Source organism: Gorilla gorilla, chromosome 14 (genome assembly GCF_029281585.2).
Source record: "Gorilla gorilla gorilla isolate KB3781 chromosome 14, NHGRI_mGorGor1-v2.1_pri, whole genome shotgun sequence".
In the NCBI taxonomy this organism is placed as follows: Eukaryota; Metazoa; Chordata; class Mammalia; order Primates; family Hominidae; genus Gorilla; species Gorilla gorilla.
Window position 1 is genome coordinate 46,710,881 of NC_073238.2, and position 27,361 is coordinate 46,738,241.

Sequence of the window (27,361 nt, forward strand, 5' to 3'; positions counted from 1 at the left end):
AAAAAGGTAAAGATACCTCTTCTGTTGTTTTCTTCAGATTTAGGAATAACAGAATTCTCAAAAATGTCATTTTACCAGTTTAGTTGGGGAAGGAGATTAGACTCTGAGCCTTCCTGTGCTTAGTTCTATCCATAATCTTCTGTTTCTTAATCACCAGATTTTAAATTTTATATCATGATATTCCACGTTTGTAGATTTCGGGTGAATGTTTCCTTTTTAAAATTTAATTTGTTTTTAAGTGTTAAAGTTCTGTTAGAAAGTTTCAAGGAGCCACCTTAAACCAGAAGTCTTTATCTAACACCCAGATCTAGTCATGATGCCTCCCAGCTTAAAATCTTCAGTGGTCCCCTGTCCCTTAGAAAATGAAACCCAGACTCTTTTGTATACCCCCAAAACCATTCAACTTCCTGCCTTAAACCACCACCATACACACGTCAGCTAAACTCTAATTTTAGGCTGGGCGCAGTAGCTAATGCTTGTAATCCCAGGACTTTGGGAGGCTGAGGCGGGAGGCTCGCAAGGCTAGGAGTTTGGGACAAGTCTGGGCAACAGTGAGATTCTGTCTCTATAAACATAAAAACTAAATTTAAAAAAAACTACTTTAAAACATAATAAAACAAACTGTACAAGTTCATATTCCTGACGCATGATAACATTTAATGCTTCCTACCTTTAAAAATGTTCTTTGTTTTGCATAGATGCTCTTTTGTTCTCCCCCTCTTGATGAATTTGTCCTATTCATTATTCAGCTCAAGTATTACCTCCCTAGTCAGATGTTTACAGTCTGGGTTAGATCCTCCTTCCTCCAGCTTTTGAAGCATTTTGTTGGTTTGGCTGTTTCAGCACTTGTCACATGGTCCATGATCCTACCTGTACATTTCTGAATAAGCCACCTACTAGCCTCAGTAATACAATGATCTCTTCAAGGACAGGGACTCTGTTTGGATTTCTACTTCCACTTCTGACATAATGGGTTGAAGCAGGGGTCAGTTGTTGAAAACTCCAGGTATGCAGCATCTCATACGGTCCTCATAGTCACACTGTTCATTTGCTGTTATCATCCCACTTTACAGATGGGGAAACTGGAGCTCAGAGAGGTTAAGTAGCCTGCTCAGGGTCACAATGCTATAAATTGATTTGAACTTATACTTTCAGGCCCTAAAGCTCTTAGGTTCTTTCTTATACTTCATGCTGACAAAACAAAAGCAAACTCAACATTTGAGAGTTGGGCTTAAAACAGGGACATCTGTATTTTTAATCTAATGCTTTGTTACTGTATTACAGAAACACTGTGATATATAATGAGTTAATTAAATGAGAACCTTTCTTAGGTTGGGAAAGATTTGTTTTGGGGAAAACCTGTTTCCCTGGGAAACAGACTTGCAGATTTCATGTAGGAGATTAGAAAATGCCCTTAGGAACAGCACTTGTGAGGAGGCAAATGCAGCAGGATTGGGCAGAAGGAGAAGAAAGGTTCAGTTAGTCCCACAGGGACTTCTGGAGCTGGGTGGCCCTTCAGAGTCTTGCTAGCCTGAGGCAAGAGCCAGTCCTTGCATACTGGCTCCTCCAGGGAGGGGCATAGCCTTAAGCAAGACAATGCCTTTCGACAGAGGGCAAGTCCAGGAGGGAACTCAGAGGTGAGTTGTCAATAGCTAGCCCTCCCCAGAAGCTGGAGGATCGCATGCCTTGGTCCTGAAGGGGATCTGCACCCGCACCATGGCATCCACTCCAGGTGGAATCGGTGACAGTGGTTTTATAAATTGCTAAGTCCTTTATTGTTTCAGTGACATTTTCTAAAAGGAATTAAAAGCTTTGAAGAATTCTATGCAAGTTCAGAGTAGGCCAGACCACAAAGCTGCAAAATAAGTTTCTTCTTTTCCTTTTGTCTTGTGAAGATTTACCTAGTGTAGGATTCTAAAAGTGTTACACTAAAAATTCTTCCAGTTGTTATCAGTTGTATGATAATTAAAGAAATAAGTAAGGCTTCCATTTCTTCTGATGGAATTTGATCCAGACATGGAAACCTCCACTTACGTAAAAGTGAAATGAGGAAACTACACTGTTTACTTTTTATTTTTCTGTATTCTAAATGTTTTTCAGTAAACATGTATTTTATATTTGGGGAAAACAAGATATATTTAAAAAGGACATTTGGGAGAAGGACAGTACTATCATCAAGTTTTGAATATAATTAGAGGCAAGTTCCAAAATTAGAAAATGGAACATGCTTGAGAAACTTATAATTTCTTTAAAAGCAGTGTTTAAAATTAAGATCCATTAAATAAATTTGAAATGAAAAGAAAGAAAAGATGAACCATCATTTGCAACAGGATAAACAAATCCTTATCTGAGAATGACATTTCCATTCCCTGTTATTTACAACGGATACATAATTCTCAGAGTAACAAAAACAAGAAAGTATAAAGAGTAGAATTAAATGCTTAGTGCCTCTTCCAACTCCAGCTTTCCTAGCCTCAGTTCTATCCTGGTTTATCCCAGGATAGAATGGATAGCACCTACCCATCTTTCACTTTAGAATTTTATAACTCTTGGCCAGGCACAGTGGCTCATGCCTGTAATCCCAGCACTTTGGGAGGCCAAAGCAGGCAGATCACTTGGGGCCAGGAGTTCAAGACCAGCCTGGCCAACATGGCTTGAACCTGGGAGGCGGGGGCTGCGGTGACCCAAGATTGCACCACTGCACCGTAGCCTAGGCCACAGAGTGAGACTGCGTCTCAAAAAAAAAAAAAAAAAAATTATAACTTTATTTTGAACTAATTTCAGACCTTTAAACAAGTTGCAAAAATCGTGGAATTTCCAAATATTCCTCACCTAGCTTCCCCTAGTGTTAACATCTTGCATAACCACAGTACAATTAGAATCAGAAAGTTAACAGTGGTATAATTATTACCCATACTGTAGATGTATTTGAAAAATTGTTTGAGTTTAAGGTATTTTACCCTGTTTCCCCTTTTTTGTTCTGGGATCCCAAATTGCATTTAGTCATTTTTTCCCCTGTATTTTCTACCAATCTTTAATACTTCCTGTCTTCTTTTTCATGATCATTATGCTTTTGAATAGACTGATCATGATCATTATGTTTTTGAATAGACTGATCAATTATTTTGTAGCATTCCCCTCAATTTGAGTTCGTCTGATGTTTTCTCATGACTAGGATGAAGTTATGCATTTCTGGCAAGACTACCACTGAAGTGATGATGTGTCTTTCTCAGTACATCATATCAAGGGGTTAATGATACTGATCTTAATCACTTGATTAAGGTGATATCTGCTGGGTTTCTCCTCTGTACAGTAACTTCCTTTTTCTTTGTAGTTAATAAATATCTTGAGGGAGATTCTTTGAGACGAAATCCTATTTCACATCAAACTAGCATTCATCAGTTGATTTTGTTTGCAACAATGATTACTGTGGTATTTGCCTAATTATGATTTTTCCCCCTTTCTTTCCTTCTACGTTAATTGGAATTCTATAAGGAAAAGCTGTGCCCTTTCCACCAATGTATTTATTTGGTTATTTATATCAGTGTGGACTCAAGAACATTTATTTTATTCTGCAGGTTAAAATTTGGTACCTTCATTATTTTATTGTTTAACTTTTTTTTTTTTAGCTTTGACCATTAGGAGCTTTTTCATATGGACTCGTGTGTTCTTTCAACCAGCTTTCTTCACTTTTTGAACCCTTCCTTATTTTTTGACATCACAAGATGTTCCAAGTTCATCTTGTATGTTCCCTGCCCTAGTCTTGGAATCAGCCATTTCTCTTGGCTCCTTTTTTTTTTAGTAGAAAACGGTGTTTAGATCCAAGATTTGGTTGCTAGATAGGCTCATTACTTTACTGTGGAGGCATCAGTACTGCCAGGCCCTCTCAGCAGACAGAGGTGGGAAATGTTTGTCTTCCATTTTGGATTCCCTCATTTCTAGTTGGATTTATTTGTTGGTTGGTTTGTTGGGTATGTGAAGTATCACTGTGGTTCTAGGGAGTCAGACCTGTACAAAAAGATATACTTCATGTCACTTCCTCCTTATCCTTGCAGTCCCAATCCTAATCCTCCTTTTTCCCCCACTCACACCCTGTTCCTTTAGTTTCTGAGTTTATCCTTCCTGATTTCTTTTGCTCAAATGAACAGATCCATGTGTATTTTCTTACATCCCCTTCTTCCTTATAAAAAGGGGAACATACTCTAGCCTTTCTTTTATGCTTTTCTTTTTTAACTCAACACTGTGTCCTGGAGATCAGTTCATAGAAATCGTCCTCACTCTTTTTTACAGCTACGTGGTACACCATTGTTTGGATGTACCACAGTTTATCCAACTCTATCCTGTATATGAGCTAATAAAAGTTGCTTCCAATATTTTAAAATTATAATGTTTCAGTGAGTAACCTTGTTCATAGGTGTTTTCATGAACTTTGTGTTCATGTGTATTTTACTATTATTAGAGGTCTATCTTCAGAGAGGAGTACAAGAAATGGGATTACTGGGTGCAAAGGTAAATGCATATGTGTCTTTGCTAGGTATTGCCAAATTTATCTCCAGAAAGCTTGCACAAATCTGTACTCCTGTTAGCAATGTGTGCGTATACCTACTTCCACATGACCTCAGTAAAAGAATGTGTTGTCATATTGGTATTGAAATTTTAACACTGTAAGCAACAGGTCATTTTGGAAAACCTGAGCTTTCGCCAAATTCAGCTATTTTGATTTGCTTTTATTATTAGCATATACCAAAATAAATAGGCATATTAGAGTTTCCTTTCTTGCATCTTAAAATTCATCTAACACATCTATAATAACATTCTTTTTTTTTTTTTTTCCATTCTAGGACTTGCCCCTTTCGTCTATTTGTCAGACGAATGTTACAATTTACTGGCAATAAAGTTTTGGATAGACCTTAATGAGGACATTATTAAGCCTCATATGTTAATTGCTGCAAGCAACCTCCAGTGGCGACCAGAATCCAAATCAGGCCTTCCTACTTTATTTGCTGGAGATTTTTCTGTGTTTTCTGCTAGTCCAAAAGAGGGCCACTTTCAAGAGACATTCAACAAAATGAAAAATACTGTTGAGGTAAGGTTACTTTTCAGCATCACCACACATTTTGGTATTTTTCTATTTTGACAGTCCAGTATCAAGGTAATAGCTTTTATACAAATTGGATAGTTGAGGTAGTATATGAGGTAAAGTTTAATCATATATTAATTGCCCATGAACCTCAGGAGATGGGGGAATGGGGAAATGACAGCAACTAGAAAGAGAAGAATGACTTGAAGGGAAACGAGTTAGGAGAAGTTGTGAGAAGGATGTTCAGAAATGCAGACTTTGTAAGCAAACTGGAAATTGGTTACAAGAATAATATGAGTTATCTGTGGTTTGCAGCAGTCAGCAGTGTGATTAGTTAATAATATAGAGACTACAGGTTTACATTTAAACTCCATATCTAGTGTTTTATACAGATTATATTTCTTTGACTTGATTTAATCCCAGATAAGAGACACTGATATTATTTTCCCTAGATCATGTATGCATTTTCTGCTTAAATCTATATATACATTATATAATATTAGCTGGTGTTTATTGAGTGTTTACTATGTGTCAGACCTTGTTCTAAGCTTCTCATTTAATTCTCCCACAACCTTATGAGGTAGGGAACTGTTTTTCTATTTTATCAGTGAGAAACAGGTTAAATGGCTTGCCTTAGGTCAAATGCCAAGTTAGTAAAACTAGGATTCATACTTAGGCCATCGAATGCAGAACCCAGACTAGGAACTGCTATGCAATGCTGCTTCCCAGTAAAATTTGAGATTTCATGAATTGGTAACTAGTGAAGAATACACAAAAAATAAGCCTCTTAATTCTGTAGTTTAATATTTGAAATGTGTGTTATTCAGAATTTATATAAAAATATATTTTAAAAGCATTAGAGTAGCTGTATAAAGAAAGCTGTGTTGACATTTTACCTAGAGACTCTATGCATAATGAATAACACTCTGCTGTATCTAGTTTCTAAATTAGGGGTGGGAGTTGTATTCATTATTTAGTTCCCATACAGCATATCTACATCTACTGTTTACACCCCACATTTTCTTTTTTTTCTTTCTTTCTTTTTTTTTTTAGAGACAGAGTCTTGCTTTGTCACCCCCAGGCTGGAGTACAATAGCACAATCTCTGATCACTGCAGTGTCTGCCTCCTGGGCTCAAGCGATTCCCGTGCCTTAGCCTCCCAAGTAGCTGGGACTACAGGTGCGTGCCACCACGCCCAGCTAATTTTTGTATTTTTAGTAGAGACATGGTTTCACCATGTTGGGCAGTCTGGTCTCGAACTCCTGGCCTCAAGTGATCTGCCCACCTTGGCCTCCCCAAGTACTGGGTTTACAGGCATGAGCCACCGAGCCCGCATTTTCTCTGAGACGTCTTCAAAGGCAGTTGACTAATCCTGCTGAAGAGACAACTGTCATTTACATAGCATTTTAAAGTTTTACAAAATACTGTCATGAATTAGGTTAAACCATATGAAATTGCTGATATTTGACCAGTTGTGACTTCTCAAACAACAGTTTCATGTAGTTTAACCTATAAATCATTTCAATTAATTCTTGGAACAGACGTGAGGTAGGTGAGGCAATTCTTTCTTTTCTCTAACCAAAGAAGTACCTTTATAGATGTGAGATGATTCCCAGCTATTAAGTAGTAAATAGAGCTAGGACTTGAGCCCCAATCTTCCAGCTTCAATCCAGATCATATGACAGCTTGCTGATTAAACTAGATGACAGAGAAGATCTCTTTCCTTCAGATACACATACTTTTTCTCTGTTCCCCTCTCCGTATCAGCTAGATTCCCCTAAATCACTGATACTGGTTTTATAATTTTGCATCGGCATGTTTGACAATTGGTATCACATTTAGGGTTTTTCATTCTTTTTTGGTCCAAACTTTTCATTTCTGCTTTTAAAGGAAATACTTTTGGAAACATAAATATGTGGGTTTGCAATTTATAAAGCAGCTTTTCCACTTATTTTCTTAGAATATTGACATACTTTGCAATGAAGCAGAAAACAAGCTTATGCATATACTGCATGCAAATGATCCCAAGTGGTCCACCCCAACTAAAGACTGTACTTCAGGGCCGTACACTGCTCAAATCATTCCTGGTACAGGAAACAAGCTTCTGGTAAGTTAATGTAAACTCAAGGAATATTATAAGTATTATATAAGGAGGTCATCGTATATTCTGTTGTATACCTAGTAAACATGGTAAAATGTAATTAAACTTAATTAGAAAGTGTGGTTGTTATGTGGCTCCTGTAAGTACAGTTATTTAGAAATTTTATTTATTGAAGCAAGATATGAAACTCTGGGTGCACACTTTCCAAACAGGTGCTTTCATTTACATGTGATTGAAAAGTGTTTTTTGCCATTTATTTCACTGTTCCATACAATTAGGGTTGTTTCTAAGCTGTTTGTAAGCTGTTTCTAAGCTATTTAAGTGGTTAAATCACAGTAGATGCAAATCAAGCTAAAGTCTTTAACATTGGCTAATGGCTGATTCTTAAATAGCTAATACTTGCTAAGGATATCTATATTAACTCATTTAATCCTCATAACAACCCTATGAGATAAAACCTAAGTCCTCACTAACATTGTCAATAGGGTTTTGGAAACTGATTTTAAGGGAAGTGATGTATAACAAAACCATTTTTTTTTTCTCATCACTATTCTAACAAAACGATGTTGAAGATTTAAATGACATTGCTCAAAGACCTGCTATACATTGTTTGACTTAAAGTCACAGTTTCCAAGAACCTAACAATGATGTTAAGTGAGGACTTGACTCTATTATCCTCATTTTATAGATGAGGAGACTGTGGCATAGAGAGAGGTTAAGCAATTGCCTAATGAGGTCACAAAGCTAGAAAAGTAGGTATTAGAACCCAGATAGTTTGTGTTCTCAAGATGGCTTTAAAATATTTATCTTTGTTTAATCTGTTAATAATAAAAACCAAAAGATTAAAGCATAAGTGACATCCCCTACCTCCTTTTTTATCTTTTACTGTGATTATTCTTCATCTTCCTTCCTTTTCATGTCATTTTATATGTTCTTATGTAAAATTACTTTCATCTAGAATAGGAATAATGTGAATTGAAATCACCTAACCTATTAGCAGTTAGGGGAGGGAGACTGTGTGTAATATTTGCATGCTTAAATATTTTCAATGAAAAGTTACTTTGATTTGGTTTTTTATGTTACTACATAATTATGATAGGCTACGTTTTCATTTTTTTAATCAGATGTCTTCTCCTAATTGTGAGATATATTATCAAAGTCCTTTATCACTTTGTATGGCCAAAAGGAAGTCTGTTTCCACACCTGTCTCAGCCCAGATGACTTCAAAGTCTTGTAAAGGGGAGAAAGAGATTGATGACCAAAAGAACTGCAAAAAGAGAAGAGCCTTGGATTTCTTGAGTAGACTGCCTTTACCTCCACCTGTTAGTCCCATTTGTACATTTGTTTCTCCGGCTGCACAGAAGGCATTTCAGCCACCAAGGAGTTGTGGCACCAAATACGAAACACCCATAAAGAAAAAAGAACTGAATTCTCCTCAGATGACTCCATTTAAAAAATTCAATGAAATTTCTCTTTTGGAAAGTAATTCAATAGCTGACGAAGAACTTGCATTGATAAATACCCAAGCTCTTTTGTCTGGTTCAACAGGAGAAAAACAATTTATATCTGTCAGTGAATCCACTAGGACTGCTCCCACCAGTTCAGAAGATTATCTCAGACTGAAACGACGTTGTACTCATCTCTGATCAAAGAACAGGAGAGTTCCCAGGCCAGTACGGAAGAATGTGAGAAAAATAAGCAGGACACAATTACAACTAAAAAATATATCTAAGCATTTGCAAAGGCGACAATAAATTATTGACGCTTAACCTTTCCAGTTTGTAAGACTGGAATATAATTTCAAACCACACATTAGTACTTAATGAGACATTGCACAATGAGAAAAGAAATTAGTTTCAAATTTACCTCAGCGTTTGTGTATCGGGCAAAAATCGTTTTGCCCGATTCCGTGTTGGTATACTTTTGCTTCAGTTGCATATCTTAAAACTAAATGTAATTTATTAACTAATCAAGAAAAACATCTTTGGCTGAGCTCGGTGGCTCATGCCTGTAATCCCAACACTTTGAGAAGCTGAGGTGGGAGGAGTGCTTGAGGCCAGGAGTTCAAGACCAGCCTGGGCAACATAGGGAGACCCCCATCTTTACAAAGAAAAAAAAAAGGGGGAAAAGAAAATCTTTTAAATCTTTGGATTTGATCACTACAAGTATTATTTTACAAGTGAAATAAACATACCATTTTCTTTTAGATTGTGTCATTAAATGGAATGAGGTCTCTTAGTACAGTTATTTTGATGCAGATAATTCCTTTTAGTTTAGCTACTATTTTAGGGGATTTTTTTTTTAGAGGTAACTCACTATGAAATAGTTCTCCTTAATGCAAATATGTTGGTTCTGCTATAGTTCCATCCTGTTCAAAAGTCAGGATGAATATGAAGAGTGGTGTTTCCTTTTGAGCAATTCTTCATCCTTAAGTCAGCATGATTATAAGAAAAATAGAACCCTCAATGTAACTCTAATTCCTTTTTACTATTCCAGTGTGATCTCTGAAATTAAATTACTTCAACTAAAAATTCAAATACTTTAAATCAGAAGATTTCATAGTTAATTTTTTTTTCAACAAAATGGTCATCCAAACTCAAACTTGAGAAAATACCTTGCTTTCAAATTGGCACTGATTCTGCCTGCTTTATTTTTAGCACTATCACAGGACCCAGAGCCTATGCCCTTTTAAACTTACCACAAAAGCAGAAGATTAGTTCAATTTAAGATGATACTCTCATTTGTTACTTCCTTTTTTTTTTTTTTTTTTTTTTTTTTTGGAGATGGAGTCTTGCTTTGTCGCCCATGCTGGAGTGCAGTGGCATGATCTTGGCTCACTGCAGCCTCCACTTCCCAGGTTCAAGTAATTCTCCCACCTCAAGCCTCCCAAGTAGCTGGGATTACAGGGATGCACCACCATGCCCAGCTAATTTTTGCATTTTTAGTAGAGACTGGGTTTTACCATGTTGGCCAAGCTGGTCTCAAACTCCTGACGTCAGGTGATCCATCCGCCTCAGCCTCCCAAAGTGCTGGGATTATAGGCGTGAGCCACTTTGCCCGGCCAATATTTGTTACTTTCTTATGTTTAATAGAGAAAAGGGATAAAACATTTCTAACTGGGAGTTAATAGCATGGAGAAGTTCTTAAATCAGATGTTTTAATGCCTTAAATGTCTATATAATATCATGTTTTCAAATCTAATTATAAATACGTTTAAAGCCAAGAATAAATCTTTTAAAAAATTGACTTGTTTCCTTCCATAATTCTGAGCCATGATTTTTCTCTTCTGTAAAAGCATTAACAAAATTGTCTATTTTGCTACTCCTTGTAACTTAAGTATCCTGCAAGTCTTATTAATGAGACTTGTTTTGTTTCTAAAACAGTTTGGTTTTCACATCCTAATTTTGCAGTGATCCACTCTAGAACAAGGAATAAAACTTGGGTTTCAAACAGGAGAACAGAAAAAATTACAAGAATTTAACCTTTTCTTTTTTGAATCCTTGGTAAAACTGCTATTGTCTGTTCTCATGTAGAACACCCATTATGTTGATAGATATGTAATGTGCACACTTTTTTATAAATTATAAATAACATCCAAGCTACATGAAACAAAATATGAAGCTTGAGTATATGTGTATATTATCCCCTCAAAAGTGACAATTTAATGACTACAAAGTCAACATACTGCATCATAAGGGATAATGGTAAAAATTTGTGTTATTTATTCAGCAATCATTTAATGAGACCCTATTGCGCATAAAGAGCATTTGCCAGTTCTATGAATGATGCAAACAGCGAACACAATACAAGTCAATATTGGGTGTTCAAAGAGTTATGCAAATCAGAAGCCATGGGAGTTGAAAAACAGATCACTTCTACAGGGGATAAAGTTGATGGCATTTAATCAATTTTTATGGTTTACAAACCAAATATTTCAGGGGTCAGCTAGGGAAAGAAGACACATTAAATAGGCCAGGAAACTATTCTTTAGAGCTCTATAAAAGTTATGTAAGCCAGAGCCACTTCTCCAAAGTGGTCACTCACTTAACCCAAGTGAGCCAAAAACCCTAAAGCAGGGAGCCAGCCAAGTCAGGAGGGCTTGAATCTGGTCCTTTGAACCGCTCATGTAAGTCAAAGGAGGGTAATTTCCACTTTGAGCTCTCTGACATTTCTCCCCTCTACCAGCCCAGACGAGCCAAGCCATCCATATTGAGCTGGTTATGCCACCACCCTATCAACCAAGATACCCAGGACTACCTGGGCCTGGAAAATGGGAGCATTATTAAGTGGATCATTAGGAGATTATTTTATGTTGTGCTTGGAGATACAGAAGTTAGCAAAGCTGATAACACCTTAGATTCATTGGGATTTACTATTGTCAGCCAAACTTACTCAAAGGAGATACCAGTTTTTAAAATGTTAATGAAGAAGACATTACACATGTGGTGTTGGTAGTCATGGAGATGTCGAGCAGGTTTCAGTAGTGTCAGATAACGTTAAAACAGTCTCATGTACACAGATCAAATATATAAGCAACTAAATTATAAGGTTGCTTTTGTCATTACCTTTACAATTCCTATTTATTAAAAAAAGACTGGTAAATAAGCCTGTGATACAGAAAAACTGGTATATTGTTGAGTTTCTTGGCATTTAGGTAATTAAATTTTTTTATTGTTGAACCAAAAAAAGATCCAATGACAAATCCATATAAATGTGATACCATTTACAATTTTTAATAACCATAAAAGCACCATTATATAGGACACTTAAAATAATTTTTCACAGAACGTTAGAAAGAAGCTGTTGGCCAACAAGAAATAGAGCATACGTCCTCTGTGGTCTTGTCTATCATGATCTCACATTAAATCTGATTCCAACCTGTTGGAAATTAATTTGGATTCATAAATTCAGCATCAGTATAAGAAGACATTCCAGAGTTGTGAGGACTTGATTGTCTTAATGCCACATAAAACATCAACTGCTCATTTTGTAATGAGCATGGCTTTTATATATCCCTGTATGACCTATATCCTGGGGTGCCTAATTTCTTGCACTCCCAAACATTTGAGCTGCCAACTAATTACACATGTTAATAGGCATAATTTTAGAAGTCGTTTATTCCTTTTAAAAGTTAGTGTTTTATGAAGGCAGACTTATTTTATTTACACTATTAGCACAACAGCCAAAAGTTATTCAGGTTTAATCCTGCTGAATAAAGTAGTAAAAACACAAGGTGTGACTTTAAATAATGACACTGATTTCCCTCAGTAGCTCCTATAGCTATTAAGGATTTGACAGCATTTTTAACAATGATACATCATTAAAATAAAGAAATAACTTCCCAAAGTGTCTACTTTGAAGGACAATGTTCCCTTAGATGTATGCTTTCTGGCATATTAACATTAAAGGAAAATCAGTATCATAGAGTCGCACATCTCACATTTTTAGATACATAGATTATCAAAATAGCAATGGCACTAAAACTTTTCCTGCCCCCCACCACTTCTCTCCACCTTCCCAACTTTACCGATGGAGATGAATTTCCTGAAAAAATAAATAGATCACTTCAGAGCAAATGGTACTGAAGCTTATATATAATATAAACACTTTATTTCATCTATGAACCTATGTAAATATATTCTTGGGTGTGTTCTCAAGTTTTGGTTTCAAATTCTTACCCTAGAGAAAGAGACTGTTTACTCAAATCTGCAGAATTCCCAGCATCAGACCATGCATATAGGAGCACTTTAACAAATTTTGGTGAAGATAGTGAATATAATGACTTTGCTCAGAAACTTTTGAGTTCAGCTATTTACACTGGAATTGGAGCTCTGACTAAAATGCAACAAAAAATAACAAAAATTGAAGTAGAAACTGACTTAGGAAAATTCTGCATGGCTGTAAGCTAGGCCTCTAATATCCATGGTGACAACCGCCCCTTCTGTGATAGGAGCTCTCATTTGTAAATCCGCCGTGGGCCCTCCGGTTTGGAAACTCTGTGTAGGAATTCCAGTATCTGGCATTGTTGGAAGGCAATGCATTATTCCTGTCCTGGTTTCTGTTCATTCTGCTTGGTTTTTCTGCATGAAGCACACTGTGAAAAGTAACATCGTGTTCATACCGTTCTTTCATTCGGTGGATTTTTTCTCTTGAGACACCATGAATGTTTCTTCTACATGGAAAAAAAATGCATTTAGTTAAGGCAGGATACCACAATGAGTTACTTATATTTTATAAGTCCTCTAGTATTGCAGATATTGCAGTCCCTGTTCTCAGGACTTAGCTCTGGCAAAAGCATAACATCTTGTTCAGCAGTTCTCTTTCAGCCTCCACTCGTGTTTTTCATGCTGCCCTGCACACCCCCAAACCACCCTGAGGCTAGCAAGGAGCTAAAGCTTCAGAAATGCTTTGTTTCTGGTCCTCTCAATTACGTGCTTCAAGACATAAAAGAACACCATGAGATTTTTAAAAAATCATACATTTGCCTGTTAATGTCATGCATATATCTATCTACTTAATGTTAATCAGTCCCTGAGATATATTTCTAGGAGATACTTATTAAAACAATCTTAAATTCTAGTGGGCAGAAGAATCAACTGGGGATATAGTTAGAAATATAATTACCAGAGATTCCAACTACTGAATGGGGTCCATGAACTCGGATTTTAATAGCCACCTGAGGCAATTCTGATGGAGTAGTCCACAGATCCACTTTGAAGACACTATCTGCCTATTACCATAAGAGGAACCAGCCTTACTCCTAAGAAGTAAATTCTTATCTCACTGGCTATTTTAAGTCAATGACATTATCAAATAATGCAGATAGAGAATATCCGAACCCATGCATTCAATCAACAAGTTAGTATTATTTGAACATTTATTGCTTTATAAATTAGAAGCAGCATCTAGATCATAAATGAATCGCAGACTGCTCAACATCTAAAGATCTTTATTTAGCCTAAATGCAAAAACACCATTGACATGTGCAGTCCCATGCAGATAAAGTGCTTTTAAATGTTCCTTGATGAAGAAGCATTTTAGCAGAATGTTAAATGCATCCTTTTAAAGGACCAAGTCCAAGCCAAGATTTAGCATTTAGCATTATATTAGAAAACTGACCCAAAACTAAAGTCTTCACATTAATAATTCCAAAGTTATCAATTTCCAAGAATTACCATTTCTGGCCTGAAAACTACCATGTCCATTTCCAGCCTGAAAAGATTCTTTTGCTCGGTCTGAAATACCTGAAAATAGCAGGATACATAATGAGGAACTAGAAAAACAAAGAAGTACCTTGCTAACTCTTGAACGTTGAATTTCCAGCGAGTGTCAGGTTCTCGGAATATAACTTCATAGTTATTTTCAAGTGCCTGATTTTTCAAAAGTACATAAAACATTGAAGACATAGTATGTATGTTTGGGAATGTTTATGCTGCCATTTAACATTTACTACAAATCTTTTCAGAATTCCTTTTGTTTTACCAGTAATCCAATGCCTTAATTTATCACAATAAATGCAGTTGTTTCATTCCCATACTTAGCCACTCTCATAATTCTCCATGATAAATTTTGCTCAATTTTATCTAGTATGTAGGAAATTTGTAAAGGTTCTTTGTTTTGGACATCTTTAAAAATAGATGACTGAGCTAGTTTAAAACGTCCTGAACACCGGTATGAATGAACTCAGTGACGTCTCAAAGTCACTTATGGGATTTTTGTAGATTTACTTGTCAGATGCCTTGTCCTAGTCCTCATGCCTTCCTTTAGAAAGTGGGAGTACCATAGGAACATAACTGGTGAAATAAAAGTGATAGTCACATACTTCACATCATCTTCCTTCCAAAAGTAGCTCTCCCCATTATGCAATACAATTTGGGTCAATGCTCTGGGCCCCATTTCCTTGAGTTTAGAAAACTATTATAATTTCCTTATAAACATCCAAATATTCTTTGCATTCATAAATTGACTACTACCTTATCTCAAACTGAATTTTTTATTATCACTATAATTTATTGTGTTTATAAAACATAGAGTGGAAAGAGCTAAGCAAAAAGATTTCCTTTTCATTCTTGAGATGGGCACTTCTCAACTGGGAAGGATTTAAATAACACAACCGGAAACCTCTCATTTCTAAGTCGAATTAATAGCTGAGGATGGCTGAAAAAGATTATACATATCCAGAAGATAAAAAATAAAATGAGGCCGGGCGCGGTGGCTCACACCTGTAATCCCAGCACTTTGGGAGGCTGAGGCGGGTGAATCACTTCAGCTCAGGAGTTCGAGACCAGCCTGGCCACCATGGCAAATCCCCGTCTCTACTAAAAATACAAATACTAGCCAGGCATGGTGGTACGCGCCTGTAATCCCAGCTGCTGGGGTGGCTGACACACGAGAATTGCTTGAATCTGGGAGGCAGAGGCTGCAGTGAGCTGAGATCGTGCCACTGCACTCCAGCCTGGGAGACAGAGCGAGACTCTGTCTCAAAACAAAACAAAAGTAAAATGACTTCCCTTAGGCTACTTGTCAGTTAGTCCTTAAGTCTTGGTTTTAAGTGATGGCCTTCATTCAATTGACTCTTCACGTGCCTGTTCATTTCTCGCCCAAGTAGACTAGACATGAACTGAAGTAACCACAAGTTTGGGGCTCATTCTTCCTTACATTCACCAAAGCCCCACAATCTGGGCATAAGTGGAACTGATGAAGATCATTAGAGAAAAGCACACCTGTAAGTATGCCAGTTAGCCCCAGATGTACAAAGAAGCCTAAAATCGTGAGCCCAGTCTGGACCTATTCACTTCACAATTAACCAGGTAGGGATTCTGCATGATGTGAGGAGGATACTCCACCATCTGCTTCCTGCCCCATTTTTTTTTTTTTTTTTGAAACAGAGTCTTGATCTTTCACCCAGGCTGGAGTGCAGTGGCACGATCTCAGCTCACTGCAAGCTCCACCTCCTGAGTTCACGCCATTCTCCTGCCTCAGACTCCCCAGTAGCTGGGACTACAGGCGTCTGCCACCACGCCCGGCTAATTTTTGTATTTTTTTTTTTTTTTTTTTTAGTAGAGACGGGGTTTCACCGTGTTAGTCAGGATGGTCTCGATCTCCTGACCTCGTGATCCACCTGTCTCGGCCTCCCAAAGTGCTGGGATTACAGGCATGAGCCACCGCACCCAGCCTTCCTGCCCCATTTTTATGGTTCTGGATCCTTCCTCCTTTCTAGACCCAATAGGGAATGAAAACATTATCACAAGAGATGGAATATGTATGAAAAAAGACCAAATAGACTTCACAATTAAAGGATAATGTGCACACTGTTACAGGCCTCGTACTGTTCTTTGCTATTCTGACAATGGAGAGCTGAGTTGTTTTTATTTATATTTGCATTCTACCATCTCAGTAAGGTTACAGTGTTAATCCTAAATCTGTTTCTATTTTTTAATTTAATTTTTTTTTTTTGAGACGGAATTTCACTCTTGTCACCGAGGCTGGCAGTGGTGCGATCTCAGGTCACTGCAACCTCCGCCTCCCAGGTTCAAGCGATTCTCCTGCCTCAGCCTCCCAAGTAGCTGGGATTACAGGCGCCCGCCACCACGCCCCGGCTATTTTTGTATTTTTAGTAGAGATGGAGTTTCACCATGGTGGCCAGGCTGGTCTCGAACTCCTGGACTCAAGTGATCTGCCCGCCTCGGCCCCCCAAAGTGCTGGGATTACAGGCGTGAGCCACCACGCCTGGCCCTAAATCTGTTCTTAGACTAAAATATTCTGTTGCCCTGCAACTCCCAGGGAGCAACAGCACACAGTGTGGAAATTCCCGGCTCACCAGAGGCAGAACCGTCCTGTTGTGACCTGTAGCTCCACTAGGAGCACCATCTAATTCAGTATTAGTATTGATCTGAACATTTCGGTGGGTGCTTCTCTGTATGCCTTGCCTTAGGAAAGTAATTCAGGCAGGAAAGTTATCAAGGATTCACACCAAGGACCATTTGCCAAGGACTATTTTTAAATTGTATCCTCAAGTGAGATTAGCATCTCAGCAAACTTCAGCCATTGAACAGCAGAGAAACACTAAAATAAAACCTCGTTACCTTCTCCCTGGGAGAACCACTGTTAGCAAATATGAAATCATGGAACATCAGAAAAAGAGGAAAGAACAGATGCTTCAACTTTCTCACAAAATGTCCATAACTGAAAATTCAGAATGATACTTCTTCCTACCATGACTGCATAGGGCTTCATTTCCCAGGCGTGGAGGTTGGTATTATCAATAATAATGGGGGATATGCCATTCCTCATTGCTTTTCTTGCTGCAACACAATGTTACATAACAGTGAACAACATGCAACAATCAGAGGGAAGGGTGAGCGTAATCTCTATTCGTCATTTTTATTACAGGATGCCCTCATCTCCTCATCACACAACTTCAGAGCCCACTATCAATAATTTTCTTTCTCTGGAATCTAAGGAGGTTATGCTCTGGTGTTCTGTTTTGGGGGAAAAATTGGCAGAACTTTCAGTTAAACTCCTTCCATAAAATTTATTCATTCTGCAGCAGCTACAACCTATGTGCACATCAGGGTTTCCCAGGAGTTTGGGAAGGAATTTGTCACCTCTTTTTTGGTTCCATTCATGAGCTTCCTCCAGGAAGTCAGGATTGAACTCATAGGCACCATCTTCCCTGAAGAAAAAATCATCCGTGCTGAAAATCAGGGCCCTGGGAAAGTCATGCTGCAATTGTCTGGAAAGTGGAGAAATGAGAGAGAGAGACGTTTTAAATATATGTATAGTCTCAGTAGAAATAATTTCCTTCCATCTCTAACATTTAGCAGTTTATAATTCTGAGACCACCAGGTTTGGAGTTGTTAAAATGCAGTTTCAAAAGAGAGATGTTTATTATGTCTAGAAGGCATCACTCCTTAGCAGGAGATGGGAGAGGGCTGAGAGGCGGCAGTGTGTGTTGCCAGTCCTTGAAACTAAGAGGCACAGTCACTGCCGCTGCCTTCTGCAGCGGCAAGAACTGACTCAAGAAGAAACTGAAGCTAAGTCGCAGGCCCAGTGACTGTCTTTCCTCCTGGGCACCAATCCCGGTGCCCATTCCTCTCCGAGGCACCAGTGCCCCTGCCCAAGACCTGCCCATGGGTGCCAGACCCCCACGCTGCAGCCCTTCCCTCGGCCCCCTAAACTCTGAGCTGGCCCATTTCCTTGGAGCTCTGTTCTCTGTAAGGACCCATCTGAGAAACTAGTTCTAGTGAGAAATGTGGGGAAGTGATGCACGTGCTCTACTTTATCAGGTAACATATTTATGTTTTAATGATGACCCGAGCCAAATGGGAGAAAAGCACAACAGGAGAAGGAAAGCGACAGAGCCACTGTCCCCTACCTTCCTACCCTCCACCACTCTAAGTAGGAAATATCACAGCAAAAAGAAACACCACCATGGAGCTCCCCTTTAAAGCAAAACCAAAACAAAATGAATACGCTTATTCCGTTCTGCACAAAAGAACTTCAAAGAGATGTTTCCACTTGAAATCCTTGCTCGTACTATCTTTTGGCAGAAGGTGGATGTCATGCTCCGGAAGAACTGGAGACGTGTCTGAGCTTCCATTCCGCATCTGTAAAAACTGAGGACAAACAAACCCAGCCAACAAACAGAAAATATGGTCACATGGCCATGCTCAGAATAAGAAGATATTTAAAAATCGGAGGAAAAAAGGTTGGAGAATGCAAGAGCAGGAAATGCAAAGAGAAAGCAAAGCTATTCAATGTCTTTTTTGTTGTTGGTCTTCTCCATGGAACAGAAAGATCTTTAATCCAGGAAGAACAGAACAAACATGAGGCCTTGGGGCCACAGATGAGTAAGCACTTCAGGTGCCCCCACAGGCTTGGGAGCTTTTGTTTTCTCAACTGTAAAACACAGATAATTATCCCTACCTATTAAACAGAGCTTCTAATCAGACTGAAATGAGGCCAGTATGAGAAAACATTTTGTACCCAGTAAGGCACTTTACAAAAGTAAAATGGTGTTATAGTAACAATGAGGCCAAATTGACCAACCCAGACTATTTCTACGCCACAGTAATAAACACATCGGAGCGCGCATGTCAAGTAGTCCTTGAGATACTGCGGTGAATTAAGAGGGAGATGAAAGACAAAACTAAAGTAAAATGCTTCCATTTTCAAAAACGAGTGAATATACATTCCAGAAATGGTAACTAAATATCTGTCAAAATTCTTCAGAAGCTTGATAGCATTTAAAAAGAAGGCAGCATAGATCACTGAAATTCCAAACCAAATGCATTTTCTTTTTTAATGAACTAAACAGTGGCAAACCAGGAAATTCAGTGGACATACTATCTTTGTTTAAACAGGAATCTGACAGTCTCCCTTGATAGCTTTGCGGGGAAATGCGGGCCAGTAGATAATACACTTTAATACCGAAAGAATATTAGTTAATTATCCAACCCATTAAACATTTATTGAGCACTTAACATGTGCCAAATGCCAGGTGAAGCGTTAAGGTACAGAAAGAAAGTAGCTGCTTTCAAGGAATTCATGGCCCAGCCAAAGAAGTCAGACCTGGCACAGCCAGCGCAGCGCACAGAGGAAAAAGCTGGCCCAGCAAAGCGCTGAGAGAAAGGGTCAGGAGCCGGGGAAAGTGATGCAAAGGAGTGATGCAAGTTTGACTTGGTCCCTGAGGGATGAGAAAACTGTTGCCTCTTGGGGGAGGGGCTGAGCACACGGGCAGGAAAGAGAGGAGGAAGCGAGTGCTGGAGGGCTTGTTAGGGGAGAAGGGGCTGTAGGGAAAAGCAGAAAGACTCTAAGGGTTAAAAGAGGCAAATCATCTTTGAAACACTGTTTTCAATTCTGACTGCCACACAATTTAAAGAGAAATTTGGCCAGCTTGAACGTGTCCAGAGAAGAGTGATCAAATAAATACAAGGTCCAGAAACCTGTCAGAGGAGGAAAGATCATCGGAGACATGCGCAGTGTTTCAGGCAGAACAGAAAATAAAAGGGATAAGGTGGATAGTTCTCAGACGCTGGGAAGTCTATTGTGTGGGCGCGGGAATGAACTTCTTTTGTGTTGGCAATTTGGGCTGGGCTCAGGTGGGCCGATCTGCGGGCCTTGCCCGGGGTCCCTGCGGCAGCTGCGTCACCTGACAACTTGGGGCTGGGCGGAGTGCCCTAAGCAGTGCGCTAAGCTGGCTGTCACTCCGCAGGGCCTGTCATCCTTCTGAAAGAGCCTCACCCAGGTCTCTTCACAGACCGCGGTATTTAAAGAGAACAAGACAAGAAGCTGCTCGCCAGCGCTCCAGCACATTCTTTTGGTCAAAGCGAGTCACTTTGCTGGCCCACATTGAAGGGCGAGGAAAGCAGACTTCTTGATGGAAGGAAGAGCAAAGAAAATGTGGCCACTTTAAATCTAGTACAGATAAAGCCAGTGACACGAAGGAAGGGATAGGTATAAAGAAGACTTGATGAACCAATGCTCATAGTTTCCGTATGAATGTCTGTTATTCGACTTTAAAGATACGCACATCGAAAGTCCAAACCTTAACCTCTGATGCAAACAATTATACAGACAGCACAAAAATCTAAGGGTAGCACTGATGCATTTTCAGGTATGTATATTTTATATTTGTGAACACTGTACAGTTTTAAAGTTATTTTCATCAATATTATTTAAATAATGAAAGTTGTGTTCAGAGATTAAATAATAGTGTATAATGTATTTCCCTTATCCTCTGTACACTAAGTTAAGCAACCATGGTAACTGAATCCAAGATTTTTTTTTTCTTTCAGGTCCCAGATTTGATATCCCTTCTAAATCTGGTTTCATTTGTTCTCCTATTAAGTCTGCTACTTACAAGTTTTGTTTTGGTTTTTGAACATTTTCAGACTTGAATTTTTCTTTTCATATACATACCCTTATCTGCTCTTGTTTTCCTCCTTGTGGTTTATATTATTGATTGGAAGTTAATACTTTATAATATTTCCTTTAAAAAGACTTTAAGGCATGAGTATCCAGTTCACTGTTTGTTTTGTTTTATTTGAATCCTATTTCCTTCTAGAAAACAAAAACAGCACATAACACTACTGCCCTTTTAATCACAAAATTTTACCTTAGAGTAAAAGCTAAATGGTTCAGGATCACTATGGGGCAAGAACACCATCCATCATTTCCTGAGACACATCTGACTGTGGCCTCCATACTCTTCCTAACAAACAGGCAGACAAAACTAAGGGTGTTTTTCACCTTTAAGGCTCTCAAGGATTTTTTTTTTTTTTTTTTTTTTGGCCTGTATGATCTTCCTGAATGACTTCAAAACTTGTTTTATCTCCACCTAAATGTTAAATTAGCACTAGCAGCCATAGTAGCATGTTGAATAGGCAGGACAATAAAAACTCTACTAGCTAAATAAATAACTGATTAAATAGACAATCTTGAGATTCTCAAACTTAAGTGGAAGCAATAAATACCATTCCATCAGCTTCAGAAGTGATGAGGGTTAAGCCCCAGTTCTACCTTTATGGTGGTCAGGAGCCTCATGCATTAGGGAAATTTAGAGAATGAAAATAAAAGGGAAAAAATAGAAAGATAATTAATTCCATATAACCTTCACCTCCCACAACCCCCGCTCAAATTCATTTAAAATCACTATTATAAGAGAAACTCAGGGGCTAATCTTGATTTCACAACTTATTGTTTTGTGTAATTCTTTAATAATAGAGAACCATAGAGATATATTTAGATATCTCTTCAGCCAGTCAGTCACTCACTGAGAAAGTCAGACATTGCATGTAATTTTAACTTGACGCCCAGTTTTTTACTAGGGAAATTTTCAAGCATGCAAAAGTAGATGGAATAATATACTCAATCCTCATATACACATGACCAGTTATCAACATACGGCCAGTCTTCTCTCATGTCCTTCCTATTTCATTGCATCAGTCACTCCATCGGTGTTTAGTCTCCCTGCTTGTCTCATCAGTGTTTTCCTCCAGCTGGTGTGCGTGCATCAGGGACCAAACAAAATCCCCACATTGTATTTGGTTGCCATGTCCCTTAAGTCTCATTTATCCTATAGTTTGCCCTCTCCTTTTTATTTCCACCTGAACTTCTCCCGCCACAACCTTTTAATTAGAAAATATACAAACCTATGGAAATGAGTTGAAAAACAGTATATTGAACACTGCTAACCCTTCATCTATGGTCACCGGATGTTCACATTTTGCCTTAGTTTATGTCTCTCCTATATATATTTTTGGAGAACAATATGAAAGTAAATTGCAGGCCGGGCGCAGTGGCTCACGTTTGTAATCCCAGCACTTTGGGAGGCCAAGACGGGTGGATCACTTGAGGTCAGGAGTTTGAGACCAGCCTGGCCAACATGGCGAAATCCCGTCTCTACTAAAAATAACAAACATTAGCCAGACTGGTGGCGCACACCTTTAATCCCAGCTACTCGGGAGGCTGAGGCATGAGAATCACTTGAACCCAGGAGGCAGAAATTGCAGTGAGCCAAGACCGTGCCACTACACTCCAGCTCCAGCCTGGGTGACAGAGCGAAACTCTGTCTCAACTGTCTCAAAAAAAAAAAAAAAAAAAAAGATAAACTCCATACATCGCGATACTTTATTCCTAAATTCTTTATCAAGTATCTCTTAAGAGTAAGAACAATTCCCTGCATAACCACAATACCATTATTGCATCTAAAAAATTAAGGCAGAGTGCCCAAAGCAAGGTCCTTCACACGTCTGGTGGGGCTGGCTCTCACTCCGCAGGGCCTGTCATCCTGAAAGAGCCTGAAAGAGTGATTAATTCATAAGAGCTAATGTTAGGTTTTTATTTTATTTTATTTTTATGCATTTATGTACTTATGTGTTTATTTAGAGATGGAGTCCCACTCTGTCGCCCAGGCTGGAGTGCAGTGGCAGGATCTCGGCTCACTGCAACCTCCACCTCCCGGGTTCAATCAATTCTCTTGCCTCAGCCTCCCGAGAAGCTGGGATTATAGGCGCCCACCACCATGCCCAGCTAATTTTTTTGTATTTTTAGTAGAGATGCGGTTTTGCCACGTTGGTCAGGCTGGTCTCCTGACCTCAGGTGATCCACCTGCCTCGGCCTCCCAAAATGCTGGGATTACAGGCATGAGCCACCGCTCCTGGCCTAATGTTAGGTTTTTAAATTTAAATTTTTAAAAATTCCCCAATGGTCTCAAGAATATTTTTCATAAGCTTCAAGTACTGCACTTGGTTATTATGTCTGGTTAACGTCTTTGAATCTAGAACTGTCCTCATGCTGTTTTGGTTTCTCTAGTTGGTATGAGAATGCTCTGCATTCTGGGTTTGTGTGGTTGTTTCCTAGTGATTAAACCCAGATTAAATGTTTTTTAAAAGCAAAGTACAGAGGTGATGTTTGTGTACTTCTGATTGCACATAATGACAGTCTGTCCCACCATGCTAAGTTCAATGCTAAGTTCGATCACTTGGCTAAAGGGTGGTGTTAGCCAGACCCCTCCACTGGAAAGGTATCTTGCTTCCTTTGTAATATTAACTAATACGGGGGACAAAACTGTGAGCCCATGTACCGATCCAATTCTCCAACATTTCCCTCAGCAATCTTTACATCTATTTCTCTGATCACAAAACAAAAAAAGTGCAAAAAAGGAGGGAGGTTCCTATATTACCCCATCTACAAATAATTATTAACATTTTGGTCTTCTTTCCAGGACTGGAAATATATATATAATTTCTTTTCATTTTATCTCTTGTTACATGAAGAGGAACATCATGTAGAGTAGACCAAGTTGGCACCAAGCTTTTTTTTTTTTTTTTTTTGAGACAGAGTCTCACTCTGTCACCCAGGCTGGAGTGCAGTGGCGCGATCTCGGCTCACTCCAGCCTCCAGCTCCCGGGTTCAAGCGATTCTCCTGCCTCAGCCTCCTGAGTAGTTGGGATTACAGGCATGTGCCACCATGCCCAGCTAATTTTTGTATTTTTAGTAGCAACGAGGTTTCACCATGTTGGCCAGGCTGGTCTCAAACTCCAGACCTCAGGTGATCCACCCGCCTAGGCCTCCCAAAGTGCTGGGATTACAGGCGTGAGCCACTGTGCCCGGCCTAACCAAGCTTTTTTTCATAGCAAATTATTTCCCACCTTATAAAATATTCTTCTATGACATGATTTTTAATGATATGGCATACTTATTCCTATGGATGTGCCATAATGTAATGCTTAACCAATAATTTAATGCTTAACCAATGGTCTATGGTTAGGCATTTAGTTTGTCCCTACTTCTTTAATTATCAGCAATATTAGTTTGTGTGTGTGTGTGCTGATCATTTAGAGATATTCTTTGGTGAACTGCACTTTCACGTCCTTTGGTGAATAAAGCCTCCTTATTAGGAGGTTTATCTTTCTTATTGAATGTCAATTTTTTATTATGTACAGCAATTGCTTTTTAATTTTGTTTGTGATAATCTCTAAAAGTCTAAATTTTAGCTGGGTGCAGTGGCTTTCTTTTCTTTTCTTCTTGTTTGTGATTCCTCTCATGGTTGGCTAAGATTGGTTGTTCCAATAAATTCTATTATTTTTTTAAAAGAGTACTAAGCAGTGAACAAAGAGCTTGGCATATATTCTGTCCCTTTAACCTTTATAACAATTTTATGAAGTAAATCATTTACTTTTACTTGGTTGACAAATAAAGAAACTAGGGCTTCAAGAGCTTAAAAACTGGCTTGGGTTTCTACCGTCTGCATGTGGGGCTGCCAGAACCTTACCTCAGGTCTATTCAGTCAGGGCACATGGGTATTACAGACTTTGTGAGCTCCTGCAGATCTGAGAAAGCCTTTCTGTTGTCTTCGTATGAAAGACAACAGGCTAGATGAGAATTACTGAACTACAATCTTTTCCCCACAGGCATTAATATTTTAAATTCAGGTTTCAGTTCAAAGTGGGTTCACATGCATTGAACAGAAACCCCAGTTAGTGGATTTCTAACAGTGGTGGCTTCAATAAAATTAAAATGTCTCTATCTTGTGTGTAAAAAGCCAGAGGTAGAATCCAGAGCTGGTGTCACAACTCCATGATCAACATGGACCCAGGAGTCTAGGATCTTTTTTAGCAAGAGGCTTCCATTCTTCAGAGGGCCTCCTAGTGGCCACTGCAGGGCCAGGCTGCACCTCCATGTTCCACACAGCCAAAGAGGCAAGGGGGCCTTGAAAACTAGTTTTATAGTTGGGCACACTGCCACACCCAACAAAGTGTGCTTGCTAAAGAAAGGGTAGTTAACTAACAGCTTTTGCAACAGTCTTTCCAGGATATATCTAGATATTTAATTTATTTTTTTTTATCACTTCTGAGCCTTCAAGTCAAATATGTTCTATGATATCTTTATTTGTTGCTTTGGTTGTATTTACTCTGGTTATTTTTGGCTATATTTATTTTCACATTTGTCTTCTACATTATTGTTTGATTTTCTGCATTGTGACTCTGCTTATCTCTAATATACTTTAAAATTCTAACACTTACTTTAGATTCTTTTATATATCATTTAACTCCTTTTTAATTTTCTGCTTCTTAACCAACTTCCTTCATATTTCAGATTCCTAATCAGGAGTTTTTCTTTAATCTTTTATATCATAGACAGGAATTTTTTAGAAAAACATGTACATATAGAGAAAGACAAAAGAAATAGTAACACACCTGCATACACACCACCTAAAGCTCATAATCATGAACATTTTCTCATACTTGTTTTGTTGGCTTCAAATTCAACCAACCCCCACTTTAACTCTGGCACTCCCAGAAACCTTTACCGCACTTCTCTCTCCCCTTTACAACAGCACTTATCACCGCCTAAATTAACATACAGTTTCCTTAGAGGTTACATCCATTTCCCTACCTCTGGCACATAAGGTCCACAAGGGCAGGATCTTTGTTTTGTTCACTGATGATTCCCAAGTACCTAGAACACTGTGTGGAACATATAAACACTCAATAAATATTTGTTGAATTAAAAAATGAAGGAGCATTACATTTTTTAGATCTATTCATGTTGATATATAGACTTAGTCCATTTTCTTTAACTGCTACATAGTACTCCATTATCAGCAAAATAATAAATCTAGCCAATGTTTATTAAGTGCTTATTGTGTGCTAACCACTATTCTAGAGGCTTTACATTTTTTACGTAATGCTCAAATAGACCTGGGAGATAAGCACTGCTATGAATCCCCAATCCCCGTGTTACAGACAAAGAAATTAGGGCCAACGAGTGGTACAGCTGGATGAAAACCTAGGCTTCTGGCCCCAGAGCCGCACACTAAACTGCTGTGCTTGAGCGCTATAAAATAACCACATTTATTTATGTATTTTCTCTAGTGATACTTATTTGCAATTTTCCATATCATGAACAAATTTCAGTGAACTTCCTTATGCCTACCTCTTGTGTGTATGTGGACATTTCCTGGGGATATATACCTCCGGTGGCATACCTGTGAAATCCTTTGCTTATTTTTTGAGAGAACAGAGCAGAGCAGATGCTAAAATTGCCTTTTTTCCTTGAGAATTTTTTTTCTCTGATAGAATACATGTTCCATGAAGGCAGGGATTTTTGTCTCCTTTGTCCACTGCTCCATTCTGAGCATCTAGAAGAATGCCAGGCACATGGGAAATGCTCAGTAAATATGTGAATGTATTAATGGCTCTTGAATACAATGCTCTTTTAGCCTAATTATGCGAACTCTTTTTTTTTTGTTCCCCGCCCCACCCCCCTCCAGACGGAGTCTTGCTCTGTCGCCCAGGCTGAAGTGCAATGGCATGATCTCGGCTCACTGCAATCTCTGTCTCCTGGGTTCAAGCAATTCTCCTGCCTCAGCCTCCCAAGTAGCTGGGATTACAGGCGCGTGCCACCACACCCGGCTAATTTTTGTATTTTTAGTAGAGACGAGGTTTCCCCATCTTGGCCAGGCTGGTCTCGAACTCCTGACCTCATGATCCGCCCGCCTCGGCCTCCCAAAGTACTGGGATTACAGGCTTGAGCCACCAGGCCCAGCTGGCAAACTTTTTTATAGAGCCCCAAGCTGTGTGAGAATTTCTATTTACTCATTTTTGTACAATGAGAATTTTACCCAAACCTTAGATTCAGTTCATCCTCAATATGGTTTGGCTGTGTCCCCA

General features: G+C 38.7%; 2 protein-coding genes across 14 annotated transcripts in view; one reads left to right on the forward strand and one right to left on the reverse strand.

Moving 5' to 3' along the window:
* BRCA2 (BRCA2 DNA repair associated) overlaps positions 1-10,427 on the forward strand; it is an 84,712-nt gene extending 74,285 nt beyond the window's left edge. For both annotated transcript variants that reach the window (XM_019039974.4, XM_063697244.1), the window contains 3 exons: positions 4,842-5,086; positions 7,041-7,187; positions 8,306-10,427. In XM_019039974.4, coding sequence (XP_018895519.4) covers positions 4,842-5,086; positions 7,041-7,187; positions 8,306-8,827 — 914 coding nt within the window. In that variant the 3' untranslated portion in view covers positions 8,828-10,427. The remainder of the gene's footprint in view (positions 1-4,841; positions 5,087-7,040; positions 7,188-8,305) is intronic.
* Positions 10,428-11,830: 1,403 nt separating this feature from the next.
* N4BP2L1 (NEDD4 binding protein 2 like 1) overlaps positions 11,831-27,361 on the reverse strand; it is a 31,211-nt gene continuing 15,680 nt past the window's right edge. For 4 of the 12 annotated variants that reach the window (XM_031001420.3, XM_063697253.1, XM_063697254.1 and 1 more), the window contains 6 exons: positions 26,625-26,829; positions 26,085-26,155; positions 17,789-17,916; positions 17,397-17,485; positions 14,475-14,551; positions 11,831-13,353 (listed from right to left, as the gene is read on the reverse strand). In XM_031001420.3, the coding sequence (XP_030857280.1) occupies positions 13,095-13,353; positions 14,475-14,551; positions 17,397-17,485; positions 17,789-17,916; positions 26,085-26,155; positions 26,625-26,829 (829 nt within the window). In that variant the 3' untranslated portion in view covers positions 11,831-13,094. Of the gene's footprint in view, positions 13,354-13,805; positions 13,912-14,356; positions 14,426-14,474; positions 14,552-17,396; positions 17,486-17,788; positions 17,917-26,084; positions 26,156-26,624; positions 26,830-27,361 lie in introns of those variants that run through there. The other 8 variants (XM_031001421.3, XM_031001419.3, XM_031001422.3 and 5 more) reach the window with 8 other exon arrangements.